Source organism: Gigantopelta aegis, chromosome 3, assembly GCF_016097555.1.
Source record: "Gigantopelta aegis isolate Gae_Host chromosome 3, Gae_host_genome, whole genome shotgun sequence".
In the NCBI taxonomy this organism is placed as follows: Eukaryota; Metazoa; Mollusca; class Gastropoda; order Neomphalida; family Peltospiridae; genus Gigantopelta; species Gigantopelta aegis.
Window position 1 is genome coordinate 32635890 of NC_054701.1, and position 13043 is coordinate 32648932.

The 13043-nt window shown below is 38.9% G+C and overlaps 2 protein-coding genes across 2 annotated transcripts; both read left to right on the forward strand.

Moving 5' to 3' along the window:
• The first annotated feature begins 1813 nt into the window (after positions 1-1813).
• LOC121368605 (kyphoscoliosis peptidase-like) lies at positions 1814-2488 on the forward strand. Its single transcript, XM_041493344.1, has one exon. It carries the CDS (start codon positions 1814-1816, stop codon positions 2486-2488), a length of 675 nt encoding a protein of 224 aa, XP_041349278.1.
• Positions 2489-10565: 8077 nt separating this feature from the next.
• LOC121368606 (G-protein coupled receptor Mth2-like) lies at positions 10566-12688 on the forward strand. The gene has a single exon (XM_041493345.1). The coding sequence runs from the start codon at positions 10566-10568 to the stop codon at positions 12579-12581; it is 2016 nt and encodes a 671-aa protein (XP_041349279.1). The 3' UTR covers positions 12582-12688.
• Positions 12689-13043: the final 355 nt, after the last annotated feature.

The window sequence follows — 13043 nt, forward strand, 5'->3', positions numbered from 1 at the left end:
GGCCGTGGTATGTCCTTTCCTGTCTGTGGTAAAGTGCATATAGAAGATCCCTAGTAGCTAATGGAAAAATGTAGCGGGTTTCCTCTGATTACTACGAGTCAGAATTATACATGTTCCAAATGTTTACCATCCAATAGCAGATGTGCTGTAGTGGTGTCGTTAAAAAAAACAATTTTGTTGTTGTTGATGATTGGTATGAAACATAGTGATATGTGATGTGTCAGTGTCTGTAAAATACCAATTTCTGCTAATCCCGAGCGGGTGTCTTCGCTATTGCTCACAATGTGTCATCATTGTAACATATCATAGCCGCTAATTAAAGATAGTGCTACAGTGTTAATAAACTAACATTCTTTACCCCGTTAACTCGAGCAGTTTTTTTGTAAATATATTTCTTTATTAACCATTTGTTCATTTCATTTTATCCGATCAAGTAAAGTTTGTTTTGTTTATCAACATCACTAGAGCACATTGATCATTTAGGCATCGACTACTGGATGTGTCAAACATGGATAATTCTAACATATAGGAAACCTGTTACAATTGTCCATTAGAAGCAAGGGATCTTTTATATACACTTTCCCACTGACAAGACAGCACATACAGCCTGTGATATACCCGTCGTGAGGCACTGGGTGGTACTGGAAATCGAAAAATGAGTCCACTAAGTGGATTTGATCCTACAACTAAAGCGACTCAGGCGAGCGCCCTGTCCACTAAGCTAGATCCCGTCCCTTATCCGATTAAAGTCTAAGTACGCAGTACTGGGTTGAATGTCCACGATTGGCGTTAATGGTTAGTTGTGAGAGAAGATAAAACTCACCAGTGGTGGGGGACCGATATCTAAACACACAAATCAAGTTTTAAAAATCAAGTTTATATTAATGTATGCATTTTGAAAATTATATGGCAAGAAATAAGGGATCACAAAAATAGTGGCAGCAAGTAGTGATTTCAAACAAAATCCTCAATCCATGGTGTTAGCAGTTGACCGTCTTACTGGCAGTCAGTCGACACTACTGACATTCAATCCCACGTTAGTACTTCATATAAAAATACAGATATTACTACCCTAGTAGTGAATTTAATTTGGTCTACAAATCCACGTGTTCCCTTATTTCTTTCTATTAGTATACAAAAGAAGAAACTGACTGTAGAAGATATTCATTTCTAACGGTGTGTAAAACCTAATCTTTCTCTCCTCCAGATAAAAATGTCCTTAGTTCTGTTCATATCTTAGTTACATAACATGGAATGATATTTTACTTTTAATGTGTTTCATTAAAGAGTCCATATATCAAACGCACTTGTGAATTTCGATTATACAAGAAAGTTAAAACAAAATTAAAATCTAAACCAGATTATTTCTTAGCGAAATAATTTATAAAAAATGATATAAAAAGTTTAAACCGAAACGAAATCCACACCATGTGAGATAAAGTCTGATATAAATATTTTGTAGCTATGTTTTTTACAAGAGGGTGATGTGAGAGGCGAGATCTACATTATCTGACCTGTCAACAATTTGAAATGAAAGATTCCATATTATCGCACCGTCAGGAGAACCAAACGGAAACATTACCTTTCGCAATCAGCAGCGAAGATCAGAACATGTAGTCTTGCTGAAATGATTCATGTTGACGCGGCGGATTTGCATAAACTTTAAAATAGCCAGCCGGGCAATTTCCTTCCACTTAGCATTCTAAAACTGTCGGTCGATTACTCAAAACAACGCAAAGTAGCACGGAGTGAGTATAAAAACGCTTTGCATATATATATATATATATATATATATACCACCAGTCCATTAAAAATGAGCGAAAGTATAAGACCAGTGATGCCACGAGGCTATCTCGGAGCGCAGCCGATGTTCGCCGAACTGGGACTGTACACCATCAGCCACAACGACCCGGAAATTGTGACCGACGACAACCAGTTTGAAATTAAAATCGGGACATCCAGGCCGACGAAAGTTACGGCGAATCTGACGAACGCGCGAACCTTGCAGTCGTTCACGGAGAATGTCTTCAGCCAGATGACCGACAACGTCATCTCGTTCCTCGTCAACGTGCCGACGACGGGCTACTACAAGCTGCAGGTGTACGCCCTGCCTTCCAGCGACGACAGCAAGACGCTGCCGGGGGTGTTCAACTACCTGGTCTTGTGCAACGCCACGCCCACGGACCCTCACCCGTACCCGAAGCAGTACGCTCCCTGGAAGAACGGGTGTTTCCTGTTCGAGCCTCTGTCATTGACGAACGAGTCGCAACTCAACAACGTCCATTTCAAAGTCCGGATTCCCAACGCCAAATCTGTCGCCGTCACCTCCGACGGCGAGTGGCAGCACCTCGACACCGAAGGGGACGACGTCTGGCAGGGGAATGTGTCGTTGGAGAAATACCGAGGAACGGATAGCAAGATTTCGCTCAATGCCAACTTTGGTGGAGATACGACAAAATATGCGACTCTTCTGGATTATTCTCTGTAACGGGAATAGCACAAACTGCGACTTTACTGGATTGAAGTTTTCTCTGTATTGGAAATGACAAAGTAAATATGCGACTCCACTGAATTGTTATTTGTAAAAGTGTGACTGTTGATTTCTCTGTGACGGAAATGACAACAACAAAAAATGCGACCGTACTGGATTGAAGTGTTCTCTGGATTTGAAATGATATTTATTAGTGAACGTGTGACTCTACTGAATTATTATTTGTAAAAAGATGACTGTTGATTATTTTCTGTGACGGAAGTGACACAATATGCGACTTTACTGAATTGAAGTTGTTGTCTGCATTGGAAATGATAAATTAAATATTATGCGACTCCACAGGACTATTATTTGTAAAATGATGACTGTTGATTGTTCTTTGTGAAGGAAATGTTACAATACGCGACTTTACTGGACTGATGTTGTCTCTATATTGGAAATGACGAAGTAAATATGCGACTCCACTGAATTATTATTTGTAAAAGGAGCACTGTTGATTGGTCTCAGTTACAGTAACGAAAATGACACAATATACAGTTTTCTTGTGTTGAAGTCCTCTCTGTTTTTTTTTAAAAAGATATCTAGTAAATATGCGTCTCCACTGAATTATTATTGTGATTGTTCTTTGTATTGGAAATGACAAAAAAATGCGACTCCACTGATTATTTGGAAAAGGTTGATTGTTCTCTGACAGAAATGACAAATTATTCAACTTTATTAGTACTTGTAACTGTGTTGACAACGTTTGGAACCGAATATTTAACAAATTAATCAATACTGGTTGTGGACTATATTGAATTGTTCTCTGTAACGGATATGACAAAGTATACGACTTCTCTGGATTGCTATATGTAATGGACTTGACACTGTACTGGATTAGTTGTGTCTAGAACTGTAATAAACTGCTGCTTATTCTTTATATGTTAAATAACATGCCGTGCCACTGTACTGATTTCTTCTCTACAACTGAAATGACGAAGTATTCACCTGTAATGCATTATATAAATGGAACTAAAATGGTAAAATAAGCAACCCTGGTGGAATGTTTCTTTGTCTATTTCCTATAATTACTAGATTGTTAAGGTGTTATGAGAGTTATGTCATGTTTACATAGCGATGCATGATTTCCACGAAGATTTCGAACTAGACAATTTTAGCATACTCTGTTCAGTAGCACTGTATGATAAATGTTGAGTTAAAACATGTACATAGTAATAAGTATAAATGTAATTACTAGTACACATGTATTCGTTTATGCGCTTTTTTCGCGTCTTATTCTTATGCCTAGAGGGAGAATGAGTCTGAAACTAACACGAATTTGATGAAAACAAGTTTGAGGTGGGCGGAATTTGGAATAGTAAATTTAGCGGTCGGTCAAAAGACCTAAGTCCTAAATAGAATAACCTGCTACATCCTACTCATGTCTGGACTGAAGAATTTAACTCCAAAAGTAATTTTGATTGCTCAGCCTAAAATATTTTAAGGTGATTTGAGCAACTGAACGGGCGCCAAAGTAAAGTGCGTTGGACTGTTTACAAAAAAATAAACATAAAACTTTGAACGATGGCCAAAAAGGTTAAAGTCCAACTAAGCCCCAAAAGAGGTTACCTGTCCTAGGTAAGGTTGGTCAACGCGTCGGTGAGGTTGGAGACTCGCTAAGGGTCGGCAGCAGATGTTGCTTCAGACGGGGGGGGGGGGGGGGGGGGGGGGGATTGGTGGAGCCAGCGGCTTGGTCTTGGCTGGCTGGTCGATCGGAAATGATGCCTTCCTCTTGGCCGCCGCAGCAACAACAGGTGGTGGCGCCGACTCAACGCGAGCGGTTGGTATAGTTAACCGCTTCACCGGAGTCGGCACCCTTGGAGTGGAGGTCGGTGGAACCGCCCGCGGAGCTTGGCACATAGCTATGTCGAGCTGCGAGTAGGTCGCGTTGGGGGTCTCTGGAGCCGTCGGCTGTCGGGTCCTCCCCTGAGCCGTCCTTGGCACACGCTTCCTCATCCTCCGTCCTCTTCGTTGGAGCCGCGTCACCGTACACCAAAGACACGGTCGCCCGTGACCTGGTGTACGTGACGCGGAACTCCAACAACGTCCCGAAACTAGGGGGGGGGGGGCAAGTCGAGAGCGCAGGCAACAACGTCTAGCTGTATCGGTAGTTCGAGAGCGAGTCAGATTTAGTAACGTAGTCTAGGAGTAGCAGTCTTCTTTGTGGCGGTGCAAGAAGGACGAAATCTTCAGTAAAGGATCTCCTCTTCTCGAGAGCGGCTGTCCTCCTTTGAATGAGGCACTAGACAGATATTCGTGGAATCAACCACTATTTTACCAAGTGCTAATTCGACTACATTGTGCAGAAATATGGCCTTGATCACGTATTACGGTTTTGTCATTCAAATTCGTTGCAAATGTTCATTCTTAAACTAAGAACATGGCTTCCTTTGTAAAAGAATGCTGAACAAAATGGAAAAAAGAAAGGAATGTTTTTTTTTATCGACACCTAGTTTGCAGCCATTGTAAGGTGTTTCCCACTAACACAATACTTTTGGCGACTACAACTACATATTCAACGCATTTTCTTATCTAGAATTCCAGTGTCTGTATATCCAATGTGTTTTGCGGGCGTGTTCAGTCATTTTTCATCTTACTTCATAATATATATTTTTTGAAACTATTGAAAGGTAAAATGCTCGTTCGGCTACTACAAACATTAGAACAACAACAAACACCGTGTTTATACAGTCACTGATGTCCTAAACAAGACTATATCTTTAATAATGTGTAATTTGTAGTCATCGAAAAGGCTCCATATGTCGTAAAGATGATACAATGCCAGTCCCTTTAAGCTAAAGCCATTTGGTGTTTAGAGCATACTATTATTGCGACATAGTAGTAGTAGGGCGGATAGGTGAAAAAGATGTGCTTATCTTGCAAAAACTATTAAATTTTATATATAAGGGTTTTAAGGTATGCTGAATATAAATTTAAAGGGAAGTAAACGATACGGGCAATGCTCCTAGTTCAAAATTACAATTCTTTGCAGAAGGTTAGACCAAATATGGAGCTTACATGAATTTTGAAATTACTTCGGTATTTCTTATAAAATATTATTATAATATAAACATTTGAATATGTTCGTATGTTTTAAGAGAATGAATGAATGTTTAACGACACCCCAGCACGAAAAATACATCGGCTATTGGGTGTTAAACTATGGTAATACAAACAAATTAGGCGATGATCAACATCAATATAAAAATTCAAGATGTAAATAAAAACAGTGTAAAGAACTGTGCAAAAATACAAATGTCACAGATAGATACTGACTTTTACTCAAAATTTCAATTTGTGCTGTATTGGCCATTCTCAAAGAGAATCTTACATCCCTGTACCACGGTAAGGTTACAGCACGCGCAGGGTATGTTTTAAGAAATGCTACATTTAAAACAAATATAATAAAATATTTTAACGGTGCGATTATACTTCAGTTGAGTTTATATAGTTCATTTGGATGGTACAATGTAGCAACGAAAGGTTAAATATAAAATTTTAAATTTATTGAAAAATATACACTGTATGTATAAATGGCACCCAAATATATTCAACAAATTGCAGAAAAAGCAAAAATATGGATTTGTCTCACTTCACTGAGTGATTATGTTAACTCAAAGTATGAATTTCTATAGACAGGAATACACACTGCCTATTACGTGAGCACAGCTGTGGGCATAATACGTTGAATATATAGCAGTTGCATCTGCCAGTGCAGTTATTATTTTTATCACAGGTTCATGGTACATCTTGGGCATCTATGGCACATTGACAGCATATTCACACCGGGAGCCTCTGTGTCCAGCAGATGCCACTTCAAAACTCGCAATCAGTATTTGCAGGGAAGCTCTGTTTGCGATAATGTGTTTTATTATAATATGATTTCCAAAAGTAATAATGTGAATTTGTACAATGAGGGGCAGATGTAGCCCATTGGTACATAAAATATCCCTTGCTGCTAATAAACAAATTAAGCCCATGGAGTGATCGAAGCGTGGGCCCATCGACGGGGATCGATCCCAAACCGACCGCGCATCAAGCGAGCGCTTTACCACTGCGCTACGTCACACCCCAAACCAACATAAATGCTAAGGTAATATAATAACGTATTTAACTAAACATATGCCAATGAGCATTCACAGAACGAAATGGGGTTACAGTATTTTTCGCTATGCAAATATCCAAAGAAACAAATGCATACTAGTAGTAGTACGTTCGTATAAAAAACAACCACCCATGATAACATAAACCTAAAATAATTTTACCAACCCACTCTAAACATTTGCGATTTTGTAGCATTACCTGCTTACATTTAAATTTGGATTCAGTATATCTTGAAACCCTTACATACCAAATATAACAGGCTGCCAAATGTGCACTTATTGACTAAAATGTGTCATCTGCCTAACTACAAATAGTAAAATAGGAAAACTGTTACCGCCACATACGCTACTGTACCGAATAACACCAAGATATATACATATTTTAATCCTGCAATCACTATAGTCTAGGCACATTTTGGAGATTTGAGACATGTTCAGGCATTTTTGGGTAGAATATGGTATACAGTCGTTTGTATTTGACTAGGACTTACTGATTCCAAAAATGCTGTATACCAAACCGAATTTTGTTTTAACCCTCTAAAGTCCCAAAACAAGATGGCCGCCATATGTCTATAAGATTTCATTATTTCTTATCTAATTGAGGATATTTGAAATCATCTCATATTTGTTTTTGACACTTGAAGCACCCAGTAGTTCAATGAAATCAAATTCAAGTAAAAAAATCTAATTAAAAAAACAAGATGGCCACCAATATTTCTATAAGATTTCATTACTTCTCAACTAACCGAAATATAACAATGATCTAAGATATTTTTCTGACATACTAAGCATCCAGCAATCCATGTACATGTCAATATATGATGACTAGATAAATTTCTATATTTTCGGTCACTTACCAAACATACATCTTTTTGGAACAGAACTACTTTTACACTAGTTATAATCCGTAAAGGAATGTTATATTGTTTATAGTTACTTATTCTTTGATTGTTTTGATTTTTAAAAACAGGGTTGAAAACAATTTTTCATTTAAAAATAAAATAAATTTGTTATTTAAGAACTTTATTTTAGTGTATAAATATTGTAGGCGACAAAGCATTCAACACTTTCGAAAACGGTAAAATTGTGAAATAAAACGGTGCATTTCAATAATGTGGATTGCAGGATAATTAAAACAATTGGTTGAGATATCGGCTTTATCCTGTGCCATTCTAACCTTCGCCATCTTAAAACAGTAACCAGTTATTCTCTAAAAAATGCACTTTCATACATACTTGACAGCCTATATCAGTTGTGAGGCACATGCTTTTAGACGGGAGAACACTGAACGAATCTATCAAGATAGGCGGATATCCTATGAAGCAGTATGCACTCTACCGCAGAATTACACCCCGCCCCAAATGACGCAGACGCAGACGAAGAAGTTTTATTTTACAACGCACTCAACACATTTTATTTACTGTTATATGGCGTCGGACATAATATGATTATGGCCAACAAAGATAATAAGAGGAAGGAAATATTTTATTTAACGACGCAGTCAACACACTTTATTTACTGTCATATGGCGTCAGACATATGATTAAGGACCACACAGATATTGAGAGAGGAAACCCGCTATCGCCACTTCGTAGGCTACTCTTTTTGATTAGCAGCAAGGGAATTTTTGTATGCACCATTCTACATGATAACACATACCACTGTCAATTTTATACAAGTCGCAGAGCGAGAAATAAGATAATGAGAGAGGAAAGCCGCTGCCATGGGTTACTCTTTCCGATTAGCAGCGATCCTTTATATGCACCACCCCACAGACAGAATAGTACATACCACGGCCTTTGTTACACCAGTTGTGGAGCACTAGTTGGAACGAGAAATAGCGCAGTTGGCTGACGCAGACGAATACGGTTTGTAAACAAGCTCATGCGGTGCCGTCATTGAAAGTGTAATTACCAGAGCAGAGATTACATGATCACGACGATAATCGAATAACTATTTTTGGCCCCTATGTTTATAGTTGGCAGCGCATGTGATAAATAGTTTATACAAGGGAGACAAAACGCTGACGAAATGTAAACACCTTTCAACTCTGCGAGTCTGGTTCCAGGTGCACTCAGGAAGTATGGCATGACGCTCTGGTTGTACCGAGTATCCTACCTGCGCGCGCCGAGTGGTTAGTACCGCCATATGTGCACTGAAAACGATAAATATATCAATTTTAGCCACATATGTTACTATTGTAATAGAGGTAGGATAACACATACCATGGCCTTTGATATACCAGTCGTGATGCACTGGCTGGAACGAGAAATAGCCCAATGGACCCACCGACGGAGATCGATCCAGAGCCGGTTTAAGGATCCGCGGTGCCTGTAGGACAAATAACAGCGGGGCCCCCTTCCCAGGATATATATTTTGCAACCCCCTCGGGGAGAGGGGCAAATAGACATGGGAAAAATAAAAGTACACATCACCGCGGGGCCCTCATGAAGCACGGGGACCGTAGCACGTGTTACATGTGCTAGTAGGACAAACCAGCTCTGGATCGATATCTGCCCCGACCACCAATACACAATCTGGTCTATGCAAGTGCTGGATATTTCAAATATTGTGTAAATATTGCTTTATAATAGCTTATTCCAATAGTTTTGTCATTTTGATTACATACATTTATGAAAGGCTATGCTATGTACTGTCCTGTACTTAAGAGTGGATATTTCAACTTATATTACTTTCATATATCTTCAATAAGCGACCTTTACATTTCTCAGTAGGATCAAAATGAATGCTTAAATCTAGATTTAACTGACAGTGGTTTCGCGTATGTCCTCACATTTAATCAGCTACGCTTAATCTGTATTTGAATTAAATATGATTTTATTTGACTAAGGACAATGAATATAAACATGTCAACTCCGCCAATTTGTGATATATATATATATATATATATATATATATATATATATATACCATTTGCGATAGCAGACACCACTATATTTACAGAAGACGAACACATTAAAATTATTTTAGCAGTAATTGTCGTTTATAAAAATAGTAAAACATAATATGACTCTTTTTATACCTTTTCACGGTGTAATTATGGCCGACGTGAAATGGACACTTCTATTCTTTCTTAAAATTGTTTAATTACTTCCGAAAGAATAGCATCACAAAATACCACTCTTATTTATTTATTTCTAATGTTAACGATTAACTAGTAATTACTTCCGAACGGATAACAACGACTGTGGTATATATATATGCGTTAATAAAGGATCATTTTCAGGTCTGATTTCTGTAAGTGTATATAAAACAGGTGTATCGCCGACGGAACTCCTATAACACAGATGCCAGAGCTTATTGTTTGTACAGTAAACTACTTACAGTACTCCGCCAAGCCGCGTGCTAAGACAGAGCATATGGCAATTTTCACATCTTGAAGGGTTCCATTATGCAACACAACTTGAGTCAGTGTCGAGGCGGTACGTTGTCTTCTTTAGCTGTTACATGGCTCAAATATATATAAAACAGTAATTTTCGAGGATTTCTTCAAAGAAGAAAACTGTTTCAAGTTACTGTTCAAGACGAGAAACAATCTAACTAGAAAATTTCCAAGTTCTGCAAAGAAGAAAACTATTTTAAGTTACTGATAAAGACGAAAAACTAGAATTAGAAGAAAACACGAAACTTTTCAACGCATATTTACATCATGATTCTTGAAGTGCAAGGAAGATGGTGAGAAGAAAGAAAGAAAGACGGAAATGATTTTGAAAAACAGTTTAATGTTGTTGGCAATTGTTATTTGTGTTAAAAGTGAAACGCAAATGTCCTTCAGTACAGGTGGAATTAATATGACATCAAATGAAATATTCGGTGAAAACGACAATTTTACATGCGGCGAAAGATGGTCATGCAAGGATTATGAAAGCGTGTTTGCAGCTTCATTGAAAACAAGGGGCTATTTTCGAGATATGAATTGCTTTTGTGATCACTTCTGTGTCTACTTCCAAGATTGTTGTCCAGATGCAATGATAAACAAGCAATATATTCAAAACACGGTGGACGTATCCAAAGAGTTAATCGACTGTGTTAAGATCGAACAAGTGAGTTCTGTAAACGCTGTATATGCAGTCAATCGCTGCCCTGCAACGTGGTCGGGACCTGAAACAAGAGCCAAATGTGAGAAATTCACCGGCAGAGACCTGTTGTTGCACCTAACTGTGACAGGGGTGAATACAGGACTGACGTATAAAAACATGTACTGTGCCATGTGTCACGAGACAGAATATTGCTACTGGATTCCATCGGTTTCCTGCAACAGTAGACAACCAGTCTATGACTCCATTCGACCAAACGCTACGATTCGCGAAGCTCTGGCTTACCCTGGGTGCGATCTGAAATTTTTACCACCAAATGACACCATTAGCTACAGATCATGTTTGCCACATAATATCGTAGACAAATGTGACAAGCAGTTTAACGAAACATCTATTTCTGAAATTTGCGAAAATTCCGAATCCATGGAGATGGTATACTCCGTAGACAAAGCCTGGCGGAACCCTTCATGCGCTGTGTGCAACTTTGAATCACGAATATCTTGTGAGATGTTGTTTCCTGTCAGTACTTCTAACCAGTTTAAAAAAAGACGAGGTTTCTACTCTTTTTCAATTCTGATAGACATGAACACCAGAAAAGCTTCGTCCACAGTTGGCACGAGATTTAAAAAAATTACGAGAAATGTCACGGAAATATACACGTGCCACGATAACGAAGTTTACGACCCCTTTAGTCTACATTGTAGGAGGGTTGTATGTGATGCTCCATTTGTTTATCGGAATGGTTTATGTCGTACGAACAAATCTGAAACTGAAGCTGGCAATGTGACAGACTGTCCTCGCATCCAACTCGATGAGATGGAATACTCGATTTTGGAGGATGGCACTTTGTTAGAAATCGCCAGCGGGCGACGGTATGATGAACAGCAATATTTCGTTAAAGGTCTCTTGGCCTTTGTTTGCTCGTATCTGACGCAGAATTATACCAACACTACAGTGGTGGAGGAAGTCGTGATGGTGCTTACATTTTCACTATCAGAAGCGATTGTTAGTGTTGTTGGTCTTTGCATTTCTCTAATAGGTCTTCTGGTGACGATAGTAACATACGCAGTTATAAAATCACTTCAGAACATTCCCGGGAAAAACCTGTTGTCCCTTTCGTCTTCTTTGTTTATCGCAGAACTTTTAATGATTATCGCACCATCAGCAGAAGGTGTATTTGTTCTCTGTAAAGGTATTGGAGTATGTATGCATTATTTCTTCCTGGTAGCATTTTTCTGGATGAACGTTATGGCCGCTGACGTTTGGTTTACTTTTTCTAAAAGTTTTGTTAAAGCGGGAGGCAGTGGGAAATCGTCCAAAAGATTTTATTTCTATAGCGTATACTCCTGGGGTGTCCCTTTTCTAATACTCGTTTTGTCATTATTGGTAGACACCTTTCTTACAGACTCCACGTTCAAACCAGACTATGGAATGGGACTCTGTTGGTTCACCAAGAAGAATGCCCTAATGGTATTCTTTGCTATGCCGTTATTCCTGATCATCCTGATGAATATAATATTCTTTGCAATCGCTTCCAAAAATATCTATGAGGCCAGACGATCGTCTGCCAGGTATTTGCAGACGAGCGAAAACTCGAGTCCGTTTCTCTATATGAAGCTGTTCTTTGTGATGGGTCTTACTTGGATCGTCGGCTTCCTGGCGAGTCTCGTGGCTCGGGCGGTACTCTGGTATCTGTTCGCCATCCTCAACACTTTGCAGGGATTTTTCATTTTCCTTTCTTTTGTCGCCACTAAAAAGGTCCTACATCTTATCCTAGCTCATCTGCGAACACTTCGAACAGGCCAGGCTAACGAAACTAATCAGCCGTCATCCCCTACAAGAAGCACTTTTGTGCCCTTCAAGATAAGCAGTAGTCGGACGGTAGTGTAGGTATTAACCAAGTAATGTTTTGCAATCGAGATCCGCCGGTCATGATAGTGTAATGGTTATGTCATTAAATTTAGAGAGCTGGTAGATACTACGTTTGTACTGGTTCTAAACCAGAATGTGTTTGTTTGTTTGTTTTGTTTATTGATACCACTAGATCATAGTGATTTATTAATTATCAGCTATTAAATGACAAACATTTGGTCATTTTTACATATAGTCTTAGAGAGAAAACCCCTTACATTTTTCCATTAGTAGCAGACGATCTTTTTATATGCACCATCCCACAGACAGGACAGCACATATCACGATATTTGATATGCCAGTCTTGGTGCACTGGCTGGAACGAGAAATAGCCCAATGGGCCACCGACGGGGATCGATCCCAAACCGACCGCGCATCAAGCGAGCGCTGGATAAAAACACGAGTATAAGTATAAATAAGGAAACTAATGTGGTTGCAATG